The 21,572-nt window shown below is 46.1% G+C and overlaps 1 protein-coding gene across 1 annotated transcript in view; it reads left to right on the top strand.

Moving 5' to 3' along the window:
- The window catches only part of LOC119437246 (frequenin-1), a 283,411-nt gene that overhangs the window by 160,688 nt on the left and 101,151 nt on the right, over positions 1-21,572 (top strand). The window contains exon 2 of the mRNA XM_037704287.2: positions 14,737-14,761. Coding sequence (XP_037560215.1) covers positions 14,737-14,761 — 25 coding nt within the window. The remainder of the gene's footprint in view (positions 1-14,736; positions 14,762-21,572) is intronic.

Raw genomic sequence — 21,572 nt, 5'->3', positions numbered from 1 at the left:
GAGGAATACGTATATGCAACGTATATATCTCGCACAACGTTTATGCTTATGCACCGCAAAGGCCACAACTTTATTCTCATGCAAGTTATATGTTTATGCGCTATACTGCTCACAAGCTATAAAAGAAATTCAAGCTATGAATAAGGTGGATGCACAGAGCCAGATGTCTACGCAGTGAGGCCATGCGGACGAAGGCGATGACCATGGAAGCATGGCGATGACCGGTGTAGGCATAGAGAGTTGTGACACATATGTAGCTGTATCTAAGGATTGTGCATACCTTTTATGTCACAGGGACGCATACTCATTCTGGATGAGTGGCCAAGAATGGGCACACACACCCAGTGGCACATAATAAATGGCTGAGTTAACGAAAGTCGAGTAAATGTAAAAAAAAAAAAAAATCCGTAGAACATTAAGGAGACATGGTAAAAAAAATCATATTGGTCAAAACTTATCTAATGGAGTGTGTTACTTGAGCGATATTCTGCAATCCGTACTCATGCTGCTGCTGGGTCGGTCAGTATCTCGGCGGATAATGTTTGTCGATATAATATACGAAGGGGTACATGTGCGCCGATTGCAAGTACCGGTAAACTGATATATGACCCTTGTATGCTGACCGACGAAATAGTTCCAGTACGCGCGCAATTCTGTTCTGCGTAAAAGAAAAAAAAATCCTACATAAAACGTGAACATGTAATTCAGTTGCCTTTTTGATATGCTGGAGTGGAGTACCACCTGCGGATAAGTTAAACAACCCGAATACAAATAATTACTATACTAATGTTTTAACTCAAACACCATTCAATTGTTTATTTCATTTTACACACCATGGCCAGAAATAAAACAGAACAAGTTCCAATTTTCCTTGATTGGGAACCGCGTTTGGGTATTAGCAGGGTTAACGCACTCGGACACTTTGGGCTTGCGCTTCTGAGTGCTTACTTGTTGCTCTAGCTGCCTTTTCCCTTCAGACTTACTGAGCCCAGTGACACCGACCGAGTTGTTCTTACTGTGAATAATTTTTTTTCTTCACCAGCTGGGGGGCCAAGAGCATGACAGATGGTACAAGATGACGAAAAAAAAAAAAAACGAGCAGTACAAAAATAAGCAGTTAAGCGCTAGAAAAAAAAACAAAAACAAAGTGCAGGATGCGTACCTAATTTACGTGTGTGCCGAAGTGATTGAAACAGCACACTAGCACGAAGAGGGTGAACGTTTCAGTACACAAGACTACAACCAGCGCCCTTATACATAATCTGTAGTCTATTTTTCGTGGCCAAGCTCGTGTGAGACTTTGATCAAAGCATGAATATTCCACTCCCTGTGATAAATGCATATCGCAGAGAAAGAATGAGAAAATGGGTTTCACTTCTGCGCATCTTCACGCTCACGCAAGTGTAGAGCTGTTTCGTTTTTTTTTTGCGAACTCTTGATTATTGTCGTTCATGCATCGTCTGATCACTAAAGCAGAACCTCACCGGAGTGCCGTACGACACGCCAAAAGAGGTCGTTCCCTTTTTTCACTATCTCCTCGATGTGAACTTGTATAGGTGAAGGTATTATGATTGCGATCACGATCAGTCCACGTTAATCACTTTGCGCAAAAATTTTCGCCGCTGCAGTACCATCAGCTCTATAGGGGCGGGAAGAAAGCTTAGTAACGGAAATAATTCATTTTGTCATTGAGTTTTACAATGACCACGTTGCGTACAGTATGCTTATCGTATTATGTGCGCACTCCAGCGTTCAGTCATAGGTGTCGTTAAATATTAGTTGTTAGCATTTTCTTGTTGCATTACAAAGGAGGCCGGCCGGCTGCGTGTAAAGATACGTTTATATTTCTCTTGTTTTCTTGCACACTGAATAAGATCTGCTTTCTACATCACGATAGTTGTTACGGGCTCCTAGTCTTAATTTAGTACGGGAACCTGTGGCCTTGTGGCCGCTGTCATGTGCGTACCCTATATAGTGTACCAAATACGAAACACGTCAACAGGCGAAAAGTTGTGTTAGAGCAGTTACACGCGGCACGTTCTCTAGGCTGACGATATTCGCAGAGCAATGGGAATCGAAGAGCGAAATCAGAGACTGGTCACGCAGGCATTAAGGAAATTTACCTAGTGCACGCCGCTCATATACACCCTTACTTTGAACTCGCATGTAGGAAGATAGTGGGTTATTACGTTGGCGACGCCAGCGTACATCAACACTGGACTTTCTCTCCTTCTCTTAAACTCGTCTTTCCGCTTCCCCCAATGCATTATAGCCTACCGGGCTCAGTCAGTCATGCTCAATGCCCCTGGCTTTCGTTTATTCTTCTATATCTCTCTCAAGGGATAGCGAGGTGGAAGAAAAGCTCGTAGCGTTTACTAGCGCCACGACGTGCTATCAGTATTTCTCGTCATAAATATTGTTCGCATTGTAGCAACGCACTACACTTCTCATATATATGAAAGATGTAGGTTTTCTCCTAAATGCGCATGAAGCTTCAAATAATTAGTCGTCCTAGAAGAGTCACTGGCATACGCTGGGGCAACCACCCGAAGTCGATGCTACGGCTACATACAGCGTTGGTTCCAGTCGGATCCTATACCAGCTACCTCTGATGCCCTCAGATAGTCAATATGAGCACTTAGAAGCCATGCACAGAAAAGGTATTCGACTGTTCCTTGAAGTCCTTCGGCCGGTATCGAACAAGAAAGTGCTCTACGAAGCTGAGTCACGCCCTCTACGACTTCAGGCTTCCCAGACTCTCACGACCCAGCTGCTACGTTTGAGTGAGTCTTCGCCCGACAAAGCCCTCTTAAGACGTATAGGTAACAGGCCGCGCTCACATTTTTATGCAGCACTGAACACGCTTCGAGTCTTAGGATTACGCTGCTCGAGACAGACGGAAAAAATAGAACCACGCTGGACATTCGAGGATATCACATGCAACTTAAGTGTACCATGATGGCAGCCAAAAAGCTGCATTCCATCGGCAGAAGCCAAGTCACTAGTCCTGGAACATTTGAACACGACTTACCCGAATCACCTACAAGTGTGCACAGATGGCTCTGTCAAAGTAGACGAAGACCGCTGCGCAGCTGCATTCTATATTCCCTCTCTGAGATATACGTGATCTGGCTGTCTGCACTGTACGTATATATCCTCGTCGACAGTTGCGGAAGGCGTGACAATAGCTGCTTCTCTGCGCAAACTAAAGGCTTTGCCTCCGCAGAATGTGGTTGTCCTTACGGACTCAAAGACCGCGCTACAATAACTCTACTGTGGTCTGCCATCCATCTAGTTCCCGTGAAAATCACTATATTCCTCGTGAAAGAACTCGACACCAAAGGATTCACAGTAAAGTTTCAGTGGATTCCCTCCCAGATTGGTATTTGTGGCAACGAAAAAGCTGATGCGCTTGCATATGCAGCGCTATATCATCCTCCCAAAGTCAAGGCTCAAAAGAGTAATCACCTTAAAAAATCTGACATTCGAAATCACTTTGGGTCGCTTTGGATTCCGCCACATATGCCCTGCGTAACCAAGAGATTTCATCGAGAGGAAGCCTCACTTCTATATCGAATAAGGACAGCATCTGCTAGTACACCGGCCTGGTTATTTAAGACGGGGCGAATCAATTCTCCCGACTGTACGGCGTGCGACGAGACAGGAGACATTGAACACTTTGTGTGGTTGTGTCCGAAATTCCAAGATGAAACGAACGCTCTCCTGGAGAATCTGCAAAAAAAAATGGACCTTCCGCATGCGTGCCTGCAACACCTTATATTTCCCGAGGAATCAGTTATAGCCCGCAAAGAAACTTCGTCTCCTTATCGAATTCTCAAGAGAAACTCGTTTGATGGATAAAGGATAAAACCCTGCAGCGATATTGTAAGAGACGCTCGGGCGGAGCAATTGGCGGCCTTGATCGCCAGGCTAAACACGCCTGTTGCTACAATTCACCCCCACCCCACCACCACATATACACATAGACACAGCTCTCACGCTTCTTGTTTGTCGTGCGACGCCCTGTTTGGTGGTGGTGGTGATATTGCTACAGGCGGGGTTAGCTTGGCAGACCTGGCCGAAAATGGCTGTGACTGAGCGTCTCTTCCTGCGCCAAATATGTCGCCATGTGTCCATCAGTCCTGTCTCTGGTAGAAATGCGAGAAGGATGCGTGCAACTTCCTTGCGAACTGTCGGAGGTCCTTCTGGGAAAACTAACTGTTCTATACGTTCAGGAGGAAATCCTCTTCTTCCCATGCTGTCCAGAATTCTCCTCCTTTCATAAAAGAAACGCTTGCAGCACCAGATGAAATGTTCTATGGCGCCCACTTCATTGCACTCGGTGCATAATGGAGAAGCAGAAACGCTGGCTTTGAACAACTATGCAGGAGTATAGGGCGATCCTGATCTTACGCGGTATATGAGGGTGACTTTCATGCGGCTAAGTCCCTTTACAACACAAGGCTGATGCGGTGGCTCCCAGAGTAAACGGAAGTAGCAACGAATTGTCTCTTTAGGAATTTGGTGATTCCCCTGAGCTCTCACTGTTGACATCCCTGAACGAAGGAAGGAAAGAGTGAAGAAGGAAAGGCAGGGAGGTTAACCAGTTCAGCACAGCCGGTTTGCTACCCTACACATGGGAGCGGGAGGCATCCCTGAAAGTGCTTTATTGGCAAGGACATCTGCCATTTCGTTGCCAGAGACGCTAACATGTGAAGGCATCCACTGAAACTTTATCTTGGTCCCTTATTTTTTTGGTGATTTCTTTAACTGATGCCAGTGATTTACGACAGAATTTGTATGGAGGCACGCCACGAGATAGTTGCCGAATTGCACACTTCGAGTCCGAGAATATGGCGGCTTTCGAGATGGGTCCGTTTTTCAGTTTGCTAAGGGGTGCAGCAATAGCGGCGCTTTCTGCTATAACGAAAAAGACTGGGTGGTCCAAACGGCCAGATCAGGCAGTACCGAAATACGGTATCCAATATGCAGCCGCACTGCCCTCAGAGTCCACGCTGACCGATCCGTCCTTGTATACATATAGGTAGTTGGCATTATTTGCGGGAAAGTGTTCTAGCGCCAGACGGCGGGCCTCGAAAGCTTTAAGAAGGCAACCTCTTCGACTGCAATCCAGGAATATTAAGGTCGCATATGACGTACTCAAGCATCCAGGGTGGATGATTTTTTTGCCTTCGTTTCGGACTCTTGAGATCGAGGACGCCTGGCATATTTAGTGCAGCGTGGAAGTGGGATTGATGTGTGGTGCTGAATCGTCTCAGAAGGGCTTTTCCGGGGAAAAACTCACCCGGCTGGAGAAGTTGGGTAAACAGCGCTAGGGATACCAGGAGACGTAGTGGTGGGGACTGGGCCTCGCATGTAACGTTATTGTTTGAGGCTACCTGTGGTACGCCCAGAGACCTCTTTTAAGTATAATCTCTAGGCGATCGTATTGGGTCTCTGATGTATAAATCGGCGGAAGTTCGTGAAGTGTCCGGTTGGTCACTTGAGCGCTGTGCATTTTAAGCATCGAGCTTGGGTGGTAGCCCCAGTGCATGTATGCCTGCAATTCGCTGCAGTTCGCCGCCATAAGAGCCTGCTGTCCAGGATGACGCAAAGGCAGTGGACACCGGAAGCTCGTCGAATTGAATTACCCCCCCCCCCCCCCTTCCCAAGTTCAGCTGCATGCAGCTGCGCAGCCTTCCGTCTTAGCTCAGGAAAGAGCATAAAAGATCATTTCTCTGCTGCTGGATAGAATAAATTGCTCTTTGTATAGAAGAAATATGTGACAGACGCTTGTGACTGTATGCCGAGACCCAAGTACAAATAACGTCCACTTCTATTGACATTCTGAGCGGCGTGCCCCCACACCACGACTGCATTTGTGAGAGGTACCAAAGCAATGCTAAACAGCAGGGGAGAGAGGAGACACCACTTCGGGACACTGCGAGAAACGCGTCTCTCCTCGCTAAGAGTGTTTCCAAGACGGACACGAATAAGAAGGTATGCAATCGTGTATACGAGTCGTATAAAAGGCATGTATGAAGCGTAAGATGTTGCCCATGATGTTCATAGATCGCAGCTGGATGATTATAGATTATAGTCATAGGCCGTGCAAATGTACATGAAAACTGCCAGCGTTGAAAGGCCATCTTATTCGTGATAATCAATATGGCTGATGAACACCCGCCATGGTTGCTCTGTGGCTATGGCGTTGGGCTGCTGAGCACAAGGTTGCGGGATCGAATCCCGGCCACGGCGGCCGCATGTCGATGGGGGTGAAATGATGGGGGTGAAACGATGGGGGTGATGGGGGTGAAACGTTAAAGAACCCCAGCTGGTCCAAATTTCCGGAGTCCCCCACTACTGCGTGCCTCATAATCAGATCGTAGTTTTGGCACGTAAAACCCCATAATTAATTATGGCTGATGAGATCTAATACACTGTCTTGGGCGCACAGTCGCTGTCTGAAACCAATCAGGCATACGGGAACTTTTCTCTTCTGTATAGATATCTTCGAACAAATATTTCATGCGCAACTTCTCTCGGGGACTAATGTACGTAGATTGACGCCACACTAAGACTTATTCTGCAGTGGAACTGTGCCGGTCTTCATCTCCACCTGTCTGAGCTTGCTTTATTGTTTCGCGACACCCCTGTGCCTACCTTCACCTTTCTGAAGCCGGTCTACCGAATGGTCATTCGGTCCCTGGTTACATTGTTACACAAATAAGAGGATTCCGTCTTTTCCTAGTATAAGTGTCATGCTCGTCCTTCGACGCGAAATACCACACATCCTTCTGCCGGTTCAAGGCCTTTGCTCCTCTGCTGTGGAAGTAGTCGCTGTGCAGTTGCCTTGTTTGCACAAGCGCTACCCGCGTCCGTTCTCTACCAGCCGCGTGCACTTGTTTTGGCCACAGACCAAACAGAAAGCAGCTACTCGTAAATGCGATTATGTCGAAGCGGCAGGCAAAACGTTCAGGCCGTTACGGCAGGACCTCGCTGCAACTGTAGCCCATTTCGGATTGCGAAGGATTGGTGGGTATTTGTATTTTATTTTGGTTAGACTTTGCTATTTATCGCATTAGCCAAGACGCAACTTGAGCGAACAATTTTGAGTCCGGTTCAACAAGGGATGCAGGAAGAGTAAGAGGACCGGATCCATGAAACGAGGCGATGCTTTAGGTTTCTACATTCGCATCATTGGCGCGGCCTTCTTGGACGCCGCTCTCGAAAAAAAGTATGAAGCAGGGTTTGTCGTTCGCGTCATAAAACCTTGCGGCTCGTAAACGATCCGGCCCTTTTTGTTTTCTTTATTGCTGTTTTCCTTCTCTACTTAACGCAAGACGACAGTGGAAGTTTCTCATCGAGCACGTTGCGGCAGCTGCGTATGCAGGCGTGAGAATCGTCAAAAAGCCAACCTCCTTTCCCACTGTCGTTCTACCAAGTTTTGTCAGTTTACTGTCCAACCATTCCGCGCGTAGCCAGAAAAGCTAGTCGTCGAGCGTTTCTTCTTCACTTGAATTCTGAAAACCAGCGATCTTTATTCGTGCGCTTCAGCTGCGAATGCTATTCGCGTTGCCTCCATCTCACCGACTCCGTGCAGTTCAAAGAAATAACTATTGGTCGCGCCATCCGACTAGAACAGAGAACCAGACCCGCCGTGGTTGCTTCGTGGCTCTGGCGTTACTCTGTTAAGCACGAGGTGGCGGGATCAAGTTCCGGCAGCGGCGGCCGCATTTAGATGGGGGGCGAAATGCAAAAATGCCCGCGTACCGTGTATTGGGTGCACGTTAAGGATCGCCAGGTGGTCAAAATTATCAGGAGTCCCCCCTACGGCGTGCCTCATAATCCTATCGGGATTTAGCCCGTAAAACCTCACAAGTTAAGTTAGTTAGAACAGAGAGCCAGAAGAAGCGCTCCCCCATTGTCCGCCGCTGATCTTCCGGCGCGACGCCTGTTGACTGCGGGAGCTTCACGAAAGGACAAGTGGTGCACAATGGGCGAGGCTGTCCTACATTGTCCATAACACGCAGCTGGCTGTCGTTACTGATCGGCTGACGCGAGCCATCGCCTTCGATGCCCTGCGCCTAATCGGTGACACGGAGTATAGATAGCTTGCACGTGACGTGAAGGATGCAGCTTCTCACCGTGTTGACACTCCAACATGGCGGCTAGGATGATGGCAGTGTAGCATATTAAGAGACGGGATAGTAACGGGGCTGGCGTCTGCGCCAGAAGCACGCTACAACTGGTAAACATCAGCGCGTGAGAACACAACAGACGCAGCTTGTCATCGTACTGGTGCTCCAACAAGGCGGCTAGGATTACTTAATTCAGTGCGAACCATCCATAGACGCGCAAATTTCACCATGCTGGAAGACGTACTCAACTTCATCTCACGGCCGAATACGTCTAGGAATGTTGTAGCATACGTCCGCATCCATTCATGCGAGTGCATATGCGCTCACATCTTTACCACTGATTCGAGTAGTGTCCATACACCCGCGGCGCCCCTGCCCTATAACCCTTTTTTTTCATACTTGTTGATGCGAGTGCCTGAGACTATATACCGGGCGGCTATGTCTGCAGCAATCCGGCACATGTTCCTTGCGTGCGCGACACCGAAAACATTTCAATCCTCTGCGCATTCTGTCTCGAAACTCAGTGGAGCGTTCAAATGCATCTAAACATACATGAGCACTCACGTCGTATGTCTGTGTGCGTATTTTACCCATGTTTCTTTTTTGTTCTTTCTCTCATTGTACGCAATCCGGTGGTGGCAACAAGTCTTCATATTATAATCTTCGCATTAGTGCTCCGTATACGTGGCCTGAGGACTTGTTTCTGTAATGAAAGCAAGAAGCCCGACTGCTTCGATAAACGCTATTCAATGGTTTCATTCCTTGCCTGTTTGTCCGGCGAAGTGTCTTGCACATGCGTGCGAGCTCGACATGTTCCATAAGGTATACGATTTGCAGCGGCAACCACCGACAGAAAAACACCTAGGGCAAGCGTTCGATCCCTCGGCCGTCCGCGGAATTTCCGCGATTCAACTACAAAGTAACGTTATAATGCTAACCTTAAATGCAGTAGCAGTTACACGGGGACCTTTCCCGGAGTCGTGCATTTTGTTAGTCGTCACTGAGACGCTTCAAGAAGTAGCGTAACCGTGAATGCGACGCCATCTATCAAATTTGCCTTCGTGAACTTTGCGATGCAATTTGCACTTCTCTATATGTCAGCCTGATGCTAACTGTCCAACCATTCCGCGCGTTCTTAAGCTAACGCCCGTTTCAATATAATCGTCCCCAAAGAGAGAGAGAGACGCGTAAACATTTATTTTGGCTTGTGTCTGGTGTCTACACAATGGTGGTGTCATGCAGATCACGATTCTTTCCGATGTGCTCAACCAGATGGCGCCATCATGCTCGTTGTAAGTTCTCAGGGATGGGGTGTAGGTAATCAATTCACTCCAGCGCTGTGGCGGTAAGATGTGTTTGCGGTAACGGTATCATTTTCTCTGTAAATCCTTCTTTATGCCTTGCGTGACTCCGATGTTGGGAACCACCGTCGTACAGCTTAGTGGCTACGGCGTAGCGCTGCAGAACTCGAGGTCGCGGGATCGATCCAGGCCGTGGCAGCCGCATCACGTTGTTGGGTCGAAATGCAAAAATGCTAGCGTACGGTGCATTGGGTGTGCGTTAAAGATCGTCAGCAGGTCAAAATGAATGCCGAGTCCTTCACTACTGTAATCAGATCGTTGTTCTGGCACGTAAGACCCCAGAACTTATATATTGATTTTCAGAGCGAATAATGTTTTAGGGCAAGTGTCGAGATATGTACTAATCACCGTGTTCTAGAACGTCCCTCAACTCATCACTCCATCTCGACTCAACAGAGTTGCTGGATGCGCCACCCCTCGACAGAAGTGGCCAATGCGCTTCATTCGCACTCCAAGGTAAATCGTGAGAAGCGTACTGTCTTCTTCAGTCTATAGGGGCGGCACTGTGATCAGCTCGATGAAGTGGAGGAAGAGCTTAGAGTCCGTGATTGTTTTAGAATACGAGGGTAAGCGGACGTGCCCTGAGCAGTGACAGGCTTCGATTCCGCGATTGCAAGAACGCAGCTTAGCGTGTCGATGTAGCCACGACATCAGGCAGCCCTGTCTGCGCAAGTGAATTAGGGCTCCAGCAGAAATATTTATTCGCGCGAAAGAGGCGCCTTAAGATTTTTTTTCAGTGGGACAATGGGCATGGGGATTTGTTTTCGTTTGTTAGTTTCATTCAGTCAGTTTGCACTTGTGCCCAACAAATGCGATTTTCAGCAGCTTCAGCCTTTCTGGTCTGTGGCACGCTTAACATGTGGAATTACGTGACTGACAACCGCTAGCCAGACCGCACTGAGTGCGTATAATTTTCTATTTTTGTCATTGACACAGTAGCAACAAAAACTAACCCGTTGGCTATGTAGGTAACGAACGTAGCGCTGACATCCCGATATACATGCCGCTTATACGAGAACGTAAGAAATCGATTGCACAGAACTGCAGCGGTCTAGTAAGGATGGACAAAAAGAAGCGCGTTTCCTTTCTATCTATATCTTAGTAGAAAATAATTTATTCTATGCCGATTGACGTGAGTACCTGCTTTTATTGCTATATCACTTGTTTGTTTGTTTTAAAGAGTTCAAAACAATCTTCAACTGTTACCGCTGCATTATGCAATGTTTAAATGTCAGGAATGAGATGGCTCGCTTGTCGAGGAGCGCCTTCCCTGTCTTCGCGGCGCCGAAGCCTTTAAAGTCGTCTCTGCTCTGTCGCCTACCACAATTCTTCGTTTTTTTTTTGTTTTTCTTATGTACCTTTTAAGAGGCTTTAAACGAGCTGGGAATGTTTTGACAACTTCCTTCTTCTCAATGTGCCTCCGACTGTTGCGAAACTGCTTCGAGAAATGCCCGCCTTTTTATGCGTATCGTATTCGACTAAAGTGGCTTGTCTCAATTTTTGTTTGTTTGAAGTCTTCATTTCTGGAAGCCCGTGACGCTTCCCTATGCATCTCATAGTTTTTGAGAAGCTTTTCGTTTCTTTCCGGTCTCTGTTGCGAAACGTTTTACTCCTAGTTCCATTTCTGCACCGCTGCTTTGTTCGCATGGTCGGCACGGCGGATAAGCCTCCACCCAATCGGCTTTACCGGTTACCCCGTTTAAGCGGTTGTTTGAAAACCATATGCAATGCCAAGAGCGACGTTTTAACCCTGTAGTGCCCCTCGTCGTTAATGCGGTTTTTGTTCCCTTGTCACGTGTCTTTAACAGTCATCATCATCATCAGCAGCAGCAGCTGCCTAATTTTATGCCCTCTGCGGGACTAATGCCTCTCCCAGCGATCTCCCATTACCCCTGTAGCTGACCCCATCATATCCCTGCGAACTTCTTAATTTCATCACCCCACCTAGTTCTCTGTCGTCTTTGACTGCCCTTACCTTCTATTGACACCCATTCTGCAACTCTAATGGTCCACCGGTTATCTACCCTACGCATTATATGGCATGCTCAACTCAATTTATTCCTCCTAATGTTAAATAGAATATCGGCTAAACCCTTTCACTCTCTAATCCCGACCGCTCTCTTCCTGTCCCTTAAGTCCCTTAGCGTTGCGCCTAACATTTTTCGTTCCATAGCTCGTTGCGTGGTCCTTTGATTATTCGCAGGCTTTGTTAACCTCAAGCTTCTGCCACATATCTTAGTACCGGTAGAATCCAACGATTGTACAATTTTGGCTTCAAGGATAGCGGTCTGTAACACTAGCCAGAAGCTATTCGGAAGAAACTGCCACTGTACTGTTTTCTGCTAGCTGCGGCCACATACCACTGTCTCACCCATCAGCACCGGCTTGTATTCAATCTCCGGGTGCGGTGGCGACTTCGTCTAAGATTTTCCACTTAACTTGAAGACGATGATTTGAGGTCGTTTCATCCTCTCGGGAATTGAATTAATGTCAAAAGTAAGGGAATAACGCCGAGCAAAAAAGGTCTGGTTAACAAGTATTAGAGGTCGATAAAATTAATTTATATTTTGTGAACAATGCTTCCGTATGGAAGCCGAAAGATCTGATATTTATTAACCTCAGCTTTTTGTCGGCGTCCTTCTTTCCCTTGACATGAACCAGTCTCTAGTATGGACTTCTGGCCAGATTCAGAATAATAAAAAAAGCGTATTCTTTATCCATTCCGTTTCATTTGGTTGGATACTTAATTAAAGGGCTACTCACAAAAAATCGATAATTAGATGACACCTCGTCTGGTCCGATAATAAACTCATACTAAGAAAAGGAAAGACGGAACGTCGACTAAGGGAAGTGATCAAAAGTGTTTGGAAGCACGTTTCGGCTTCCAAACGCAGAAGCCTCGTTCACCGTGTTCAGAGTGAACAAGGTTTTTACGTCAGAGCCTTGCGTGTTACAGTTAAACTTGAGCCTATGACGGTCTCGAAAGCCAAAAAAAGAAAAAGGCAGGCGAAAGGTAAGCAGCTCCTTCTCCGTGTACATCCTTCGTTTTTACGTTCGGCTCTCAAATACAGCAACGGCCCGCCCTCTGCTACGAGAATTGGGGAACAGCATGGGCGGTCCCTTCTCTAGACGCTTCGCTGTGTTGCAGGATATTCACGCTCGTGTAGTTTCTACAGAGTTCTGTCTTTATTCACAGCCTTTTTTTTCGACTTCCCGACGGCGGCGCTTCCGTTCACCGCCTCTTTGTAGTCGTTGCTCTTTCGGAGCGCGCTTTCTCCGCGATCTCTCTCGTCACTACGATGCAGCGTTGACGAAGCTGCATCCACCATCAGGAGTGGCGGTGACGAACGGACACGCAAAGTCGTGGTGGTTAGCACGCGTATAGGGTTAGTACGCGGTTGGTCGGTAACTCGAAGGAGGCAATTTTGGGCGTATCCCAATTCACCGTACCATGAACGTTGGCCGTGTCTTAAGGATCCAGCATCTTTCAATCTTTGGCCAGGGTCCTTCAATACCTTTCTTCAGAAATTATTGAGAAAACCCTGTTTTGGCGTTAGTGTCTGCGCTGCCTCGAACTTCCGCGACGCAGCGAGGTTTTAATGAGGAAACATGCAGTACAGTGCTCTCCCATGTTGTCGCTGTGCTGCACCGCGGGCGGTGCAGTCTACACGGGCTCGTAAAGAAAGCCCTTCTAAACCTTGCGTCGGTTGACGCTATAAACAATGTTTTTTTGTTTTGTTTTTGTTTTTAATTTTCATTTTATATATAGTTTTTGGTTTAACATTTTCCTCTCGAGTCCTTGCAAGCCGGTGTACCTCTCGTGTGTATCCAGTGAACAAGCCTTCCGCAGATCTGTTTACCGACAGCCCCCCTCCCCCTTTCGTTATTGCTTTTTTATCTTTGTGGATTTAAAGCATGGTTTAACGTTATCCGAGTTTACGACTTAACAAGCGTCATAAGCAAAACAAAGTGAGCTCCGGGAAGTTCTAAAGTTGAGTCGGTGTTGCCGAAAAGATTGTACCTGTTGAGTTGTGCCGCTGTGTTGGTTCTTATTTCTTATCTTCTTCTTTCGTCTTTATTACTCGTAGTATTACAAAGTGAAATGCACATTCGGTGTCTTATAAATATAACGCTAAAAGTTCGAGGTACAACGCACTGGCAGTGCATTGAATGTTGTTTGAGATGATCGCCCGGAGAACATTGGAAAGCGCACTTAACTTCCCGTGGAGAGAAACAGTTCTTTTTTTCGGTTTGCTGGTCGTATTATTATTTGCAATGACCAGTTTGTCGCTTCCATTCAATCGAAAAAATTAAAGAAGCAAGCTTGTTCTCTTCAGTACTCCTGATTGCCATCTCCTGACAAGAGTCTGGAGGTGGCACCGCTGAATCTCAGCGCAGCGTCGCAGACTCCAATATATGACATATCGTTATGTCTAACGGCATATACCATGCAGCCAGATTATTGATTTGATACGCAGCAAAAATCTTAAATGTAGGGTTTCAATATAACGCGCACACATACTGTAGGTGATGGCTTACTGTTTCTGAATGACTATTTTTAATGCCTGTCTTGGCAGTTTTACTATGAACGCCGCACTCAGGTGCTATTACATTTGATAGTTTTCTTCTTCCGTCAAACTAGCGGGCACAAGTGATCGACGTGTGTATTTTGGGATGTACTGTATCGCAACTGAATTCAGCGGGATAATTCGAAACAAGAGGTTGTGTATGCATCCCTCCACGTGTCGTGACGATTTCCCTTCCTCCACGCCTAGAAGAGAGGATTTGGTTTACCGTCAAGGGAACGCCGTGTGGTTGCGTAAGTTGTCAACCTGAAGTGAAACGAGAGTGTCAGCCAACTACGAGACTTTATTGTCTTCCTTCTTTCGATGGCATTTTGAATGCTGGCGTCATTCTGCCACTTAAATGGCTCTTTAGGAAGCACAGCGTGTTTGGAAACCGTTATCGCGGCAATTTGACGCCGCACTCTGAACAAATAACGCCCGTAACATGTGTCCAATTTCTGTTCTCATATGTTATCGCAAAAATGATGCACGTGCGCTACGGTCGGACTACACGTACTCTCAGCCACCTGTTATCAAGATTTAACTATAATATCCCAAGCGGTATGTGTGGACTACAAGCATTCAATACTTTTGTTTTTCGGGCTTTTTTTTTCGTATTGCCTAAAAGTGTCGTCTAACACTGGTTTTTCTTTCTCTCTCTCTTTGCAGTTTCCGAGAAAGAAGTCAAACAGTGGTAAGTACTACATTATTGCTTTTGAGCATGCTTAATATTTTTAAAGGAACCCTAAATGAAAAATATTAAGTCGTGCTAGATCGACAGCTTATTCGTCTGCAAGTCTATCATCGTTTTATGTTGACCATAGAAAGTTTTACGTTGATGCGTAGAAAGTAGCCACAGAAGGTCCTGCTGCTGTTCCTCAACTTGAACTGTTCGCGCCAATACGGAAGAGTTGACGTCTTATATCCACGTGAACTCCCTCTATACCGCCCTCTGTGAGTCCGTCAGTGCTGACGTCACGTGAGCGGTACCATATTCCACAAGTGGCACCACTCCGAGTGTACGTTCTCGTCATTTCTCTCCCTCATACGAAATCTCCATTTTCGCTATGAATGGCAATTTTGTTATTACACATACCTAATCTTTCAATCTAGCTCAACATAATAGTTTCCTTTATTGCCCATTTAAATCGACGCTCCGGAAAGATCCTCTTTACCCTCGCCCACTCTGGCGGCTGTGGGAGAGGGTTCCGTTGGCTGGAGAGAAGGTTGGCAGTCGCCTCCCACACTGCACGCATACGACGAATCGACTTATTGACCCTTTTCGCGGCGATCCCGTAAGCGCTGCCATGTTTGATCACGTGGTCACGCTTCCATTGCTTGCCTCAACTGCCTCCGTTGCCTCCGTGTTTACAACGGATGTGTATGACGCCGGTGCGGCTTAGCAAATCTCTGTTTCGGGACATCGTAAACGGTGAATGGCTGTACGACATGAAGCTTTGGCCACAGTTTCAGAGGACATGCAAAATCGCTTTCGGAGCTGATTAAGCGGTGTCCAAACGACGTGAGCAGCGCATATGGTGCTTGTTCTAAAAGCGGTGCTAAATATGTATTCGAAGCTATCCAAACTTCCCGCTCATCAATTAAATCAGGATTATGTTGTTTTGGTCTTCGTTCTTTATTTGGCAAATATTTTTAAGCAGCGGCTTATCACGTTTCTGACTCAGTAAAGTCCCTCGACGCGGTCACTATCATATTATTTTCTGCCTAATCACTCGCGGGTGTGCTCAGTTCCGATAGATTTGTTCTTGCTGCGCACAAAGCTTGAAACGTAGCTGTTTTGTACATTGTAATATCTCGTAGCAAAAATGTATTTCCGCTAGTAACTGGCTTACTCTCTTTTACCGTCATGAAACGTTCAGCTTCGACCATTCGTGCACTATCGGTGTAGTCCGTCATTATTGTGCGTATATAGTGCACATATGTTCAAATGTGTGCCCCTTCACATATTCTTGACACGTTGGTGAAAGAGCGGGCGTAAGTTTCCTTGCCAGTTTGGGCAGATGTGTGTAGATACTGTGCGCGAAACTTTCCATGACAGGAAGCGGCGCTACTCCCTTTGTCATTGTTTAACGAACGGTACTCACTCTTGCCGACGTTCCGGTGCTGAAGCCCTATCTTTGAAGGTTAGCGATACAACGGTGGCAGATGAGCGAATTTCTATATCCTCGAGGAAAGCCGTGCATCTCGAAGTGCCGGTAACACGTACGGACAGTCGCAGCAGCGGTCCGCGAACTTGGCCACACAGATTCATTCGATTCCTTAATATGCCGGTCACCATTCCTGCAGCCAACTGCTGCACACGTCTTCAATCCACATGTCTCAATGCATCATGATTGGAGCACAGTGCGTGAGCGAAAACTCAGTGGCATTTCCGGCAGCTGATCGCACAGAAGCAAGACAGAAGCGGTAATGGTTTCATATTCGTGCTCTGTCACTGAGGCTACGTGCAGCGCCGCCGAAAGCGCCATTTCGTTTCTCTAGGACGAACTGCTCCGCAAAAACCGTCAATAGGTCTATTTCTCCTAAGTCGTGCCAAATCCACTTGTGAGTTACGAGAACACAACCAACTTTGTATTGTTCGATCTCCTCTTGAGAAACTCGGTGCTTTTTGTTTTATTACGATCAGGTAATTAATTTGAAAACAACTAATTTACCAACTTTCAAAGCATTGATTTAAACGCAAAATCTTCAGTGTAGAACTTCTACAGCCTATTGAAAAATATAAAAATAATTTCTTTCCGTGGTGATAGCCGCTGTGGTTTTAATTTTTCCGGGCTGCGAAGAAAGCGTGCGAGGTTTCAAAAAGTACCACGTGACTACGCGCTTACAGGTAGCGACATAAGTGCCCTCAGACATGCTCTCACAAAGGATCTACGCCGCACGCAGACCGAAGTGAGGAATAGGCCGCAAGAAAAACATGTTAGGCGATGGCCTCACCAGTCATCTCCGATACATGGCCATCCGCCCCCAAAACCTGCTCGCCCATTACGCTGCCTGTCAACAGCAAAAACCCTGACAGAGTTCTAAGGATTGTCATCCGTTATTTTTCTTGAATGCCTATGCATGAAGCTGTCCCGCTGGGGTCGTACTTTTGTACTTTGTGTGCAGGCCTCCCGACGCCTCACCCGACTTCCTGAACAAACTTGCAGCGCACATGACTGCTTATCAACAGTGTAACCTTATGTAATTGCTGGCGACCTTAACTTGCCAAGTGTCCGGTGGGATCGTCTGTAGGCTTGGCCGAACAGCAGCAGGAATATTATATGTTAACATTATGTTTAATATTATGCTTGTCCATAACCTAATTCAAGTTGTACAAAAACCGACGCTCGATCAAGGAACTTGCTGCTCCATTCTGGACCTAGTATTTCTTCCCCGAAAATTTTACTGCCCTAATGTGTCCATATAGCAAAGGTTATCCGACCCCAATTTTGTCAAGGTATCCTTCCCAGTACTACCGCCATGTGCCGTCCCAAAATCTCCATTGCGTTCCATCAAAAATTATTCGCGCGCCAACGATGAGTGCATTATAGAACACTCAGAAATCTGCGTTATTGATTTTAGTGAAACTGACGTCGGCGTTCTTTGGAACAGGTTCAAAGAGATATACCAGCAATGGCATTCATAATGTCGTGGTGGATATGCAAAAAAGAATTCCCAAGAAAACGCCTGGGATGTCGGGCAGCTTCATACAGCTGAAACGTAAAATGAAGCGATTAAAAAAAAAGAATCATGTCCGTTTGACTCGTAATCGCGAATTGCTGCAGCGGCTCGCACGTGAGCTGCGTGACAAAAAAAAAAAAAAGAAAAACAACAACAAACAAACAAACAAAAAAACTTCTATTTCTAATTTATGCTGGCTATCTTCATGAAAAATGATCTAGCCAAATTCTGGAACGACGTTAAAGACGCAAAGAAACCTGTTTAGCAGGTCGCAGTTGGTAGCATAACAAATACGAAAGAAACTGCTGTACATTTGAATCATTATCTTCATAGCGTGTTTTCAAGCCCCAGTGTCTGTGTGTCCATCGAAGAACCCTGCCCCTTAATTACCACCAGTAAATTTTATCTCGTATGCTTAGGTGCTTTTCCTTCTACTAAACTTAGAAAGCCAAAAATTTTGTGACCCCTTCAATATCCCAAACGTGTTCCTGCGGCATTACGCTGAGTCAATTGGTAAATTTTAATAATTTTTCATGTCTCGCTGTCGACTGGAAAACTTCCCGACGACTGGAGGACAGCCCGAGTAGTTCCCGTTTAAAAAAAAAAAAGGGGGACAGACTAATTATTAGTAATTACCACCCAATTTCATTGTTATCATCATGTTGTAAACTATTGGAGCGCATAGTATCAAAGAAAAGTAATGAATTCCTGGACGAGCATTCCTCCCGAACAAAATTCAAGCACGTGTTCAGAAAAGACCACTCAACAGTTACCCATTAAATCACAATTGTCCATACACTAGCATCATTTCTGGATAAAAATGGCGAGATAGATATGATTTTTTTTTATATTTTAGCAAAGCATTCGAGCTTGTACATCACGACCGTTTAATATTTAAACTCAGAAATTTTGCCTTCTCAGAAACATTATCATGGATCGCTGCATACTTAAAAGAAAACAGTTTGTGGAAATGGATGCACAACACTCGGACTGTCTTTGCAGTCACGTCTGGGATACCTTAGGGGAGTGTCCTGGTTCCCCTACTGTACTTATTATATATTACCGATATAGACTGTTGCACTAAGATACGTTTATTTGCTGACGACTGTTTCGTACCGCGAGATCTGTACTAGAAACGATCAAGTTGAACTTAACGCTTGCCTAAATAATATACTCGGTTGGTGCAAAATATGGGGAGTGGTTAATAACGCGGAAAAAAAAAAGTGTCCTTCTTCGTGTCACGCGTAAAATAAAACTACCATCTCTTAACTCTTACACTCTCGGTTCTTCCCTCTTACAAGAAGTTTCAAGCCACAAATACCTGGGAGTTACTATCACTTATAACCTATCATGGAGCATGCAAAATGATAAAATATGCACGTCGGCCTTTCTAAAACTATGCTTCCTGAGACAGAAGCTACGCAACGCCCCTTGATGCACTAAACTAATCAGTTACAGGACTATGATCAGACCCGCACTTCAATACGCATGTTTTGTTTCGGACCCGTATACTGATGACAGTATTGAAGTTGACAGTATTGACAGTTGAGCGAATACAGAGAAAAGTCGTGAGATTCACTTACTCAAAGTACTCTCGGCATGATTCCCCTTCCCAACTAATAAAAGATAACGCTACTGAACCCCTCTACTTACGCCGAAAATCTCGGCGAATTTAATTTATGTCCCTCCTACTCTCTAAAAAGCTTGCAATAGACCCTATCGAGTACCTGTCACCACTAGCAACTAGACTAACACGACAGGTGAAGCCGCATTCCCTAACGCCGTACTTCGTAAGAACCGATACGTTTAAGAGCTCCTTTCCCCCCCTAGAACTATAACAGAGTGGAACAGACTAAAAAATGTCCCAAATATTCACATTGACGAACCTGCTTAAAATCTTGTGTGTGTTATTTATATTGCCTATCCTGCTGCATAGACGTACTTTTTTTCCCTTGCCTACCCTGTTTGGGCCTCAGGGCCTGCAGTATATAATAAATAAATTAAAATAAAAAATGACCCATCGCTTCCACTTTTGCCAACATATCTTGTTGGCTTAAACTAAGACCATAGTATTCGATCCATCTCCGACTTGACTTTAGTGTCACGAAGCTTCACATCACAAGTTAAATGGTTTTGCGACATTGAGACTCGTGGGAGTGATCACATTCCCACCTACTTAAAGATGAATGAACTCACTCTGTCTTTCTCCCGTGGTTTCTTGACGGGAACCGACTTGACTATGTTTACGTCGCTTATGAAAGAAGCCTGTCGGGGGAATTTCGCCGGCAACGTAGACGATACAATCGCAGAAGCAATGAAAACTGCCAAGTATTCATTATCGCGGTCGTCAAACCGAACGGATTTCTACATTGAACTTGAGAGACTTCGTGCCACCTCAGTCTCGGGGTGACATATACCAAAGCCTACTCACTCCGCATTGCAATGGGGGATACGCGCATGTGCGACTCTTGTGAAACTACAGAAACGATTGAACACAAGTGTCTGTCCCCAGTACGACGCCGACCGTGAAGCTCTCCGGACAGCATTCAACCGGCTGAACTCTAAACCATTTTGGGCAATGAAGATCCTTGAACCATGGCCGTACGCCTCGATGGCACAGAAATCCACGCAAGCGTTATTGCAGTACCTCAATTAGACAGGTCTTGGCGACCGTTTGTAGACTCGGTGACAACCTTGAAATGTTCGCGATACTGTGTTCCCCCTCTCTCTACTCGGCCTCTCTTCATCCCTATACCCCCTTCCCCCAGTGCAGGGTAGCAACCCGAACGTGCATTTGCTTAACCTCCTTGCCAGTCGGGCACGCTAGGATGACGTCTTAGATCGAAGTGCACAGGCCTTGTACTATCTAGGAGGCGTTGGTATGGCGCGGCAGCGCGGGCCCTATCTTGAAAGCGATCTGCGATGGAGACAGAGGGCGCCGAGTGCTGATAGCTTCGGGTGCGCTGTGTTCTCGCCGCTTAGTTCGCGTTGAAGCAATAGGCAGCACGAAGGTCAATTCGCCCGCTGTTGTGGGCCCTACCTTGAAAGCAATTGTCTTACGTGACGGACGAACGGACGGAAAAAGCAGCCATCAAAAGCACCGAAGGCGGGTACCAGCATACATTTTTCGCCGTCCCAGAAGCTAACTGAAAGCAATTTTAAACGCCAGACCTTCGAAACCTTGCTAGATGTACAAAGCGCTGTGAGCATTAATGTTTCGTCTATTTTCTTTCCTTTTTTTGCAAAGTTTATTCGCCTCGTGGGCCACACACGTATCGAATAAAAAAGCGCTATGGGGAATTTGCTGTTGGCGCACTAATGTACATCCCAAAATGAGCAATATATACTTTCCCGTGTGTCTTTTCTCGACGCTAATACATCTTGCCTTTGAATGAGATGCTCAGCGAAGCCTGAAACGTTCAAAATACCCATTGCAGCTTTCTCCCGCATTCAACTTGTCCAACCGCTTGTGATTCAGCACACTCTTCCACGTTCCCTGAAACACACAAAAAACAACGATGACAACAACAACAACAACAACAACAAAAAAATCTAATTTCAAGAAGAGGTTGATGAACTTGACAGTTCTAAACGAATACTTCCTTTCTTGGTCCCCGTCAGAATTTATGCGCTTAGTTATATCACTAAATATTGCCGACCTACTCCTTTAAGTATTCATGTGGTGATATCGTGTAAACGTGCACGTCATCACAACACGAGTAAACAACTTGGCCGTCGGCTCTGGAGTTCTGCAGCTGAGTGCTAGGTCGCGCGTTTGAATCCCGGCCGCGGCAGCCACATTCCGATTGCTACTGAATGCA

This window comes from Dermacentor silvarum, chromosome 1, assembly GCF_013339745.2.
Source record: "Dermacentor silvarum isolate Dsil-2018 chromosome 1, BIME_Dsil_1.4, whole genome shotgun sequence".
Taxonomy (NCBI): Eukaryota; Metazoa; Arthropoda; class Arachnida; order Ixodida; family Ixodidae; genus Dermacentor; species Dermacentor silvarum.
Note: the sequence above shows the minus strand (reverse complement) of the source record. Positions and strands in the feature narration are given on the sequence as shown.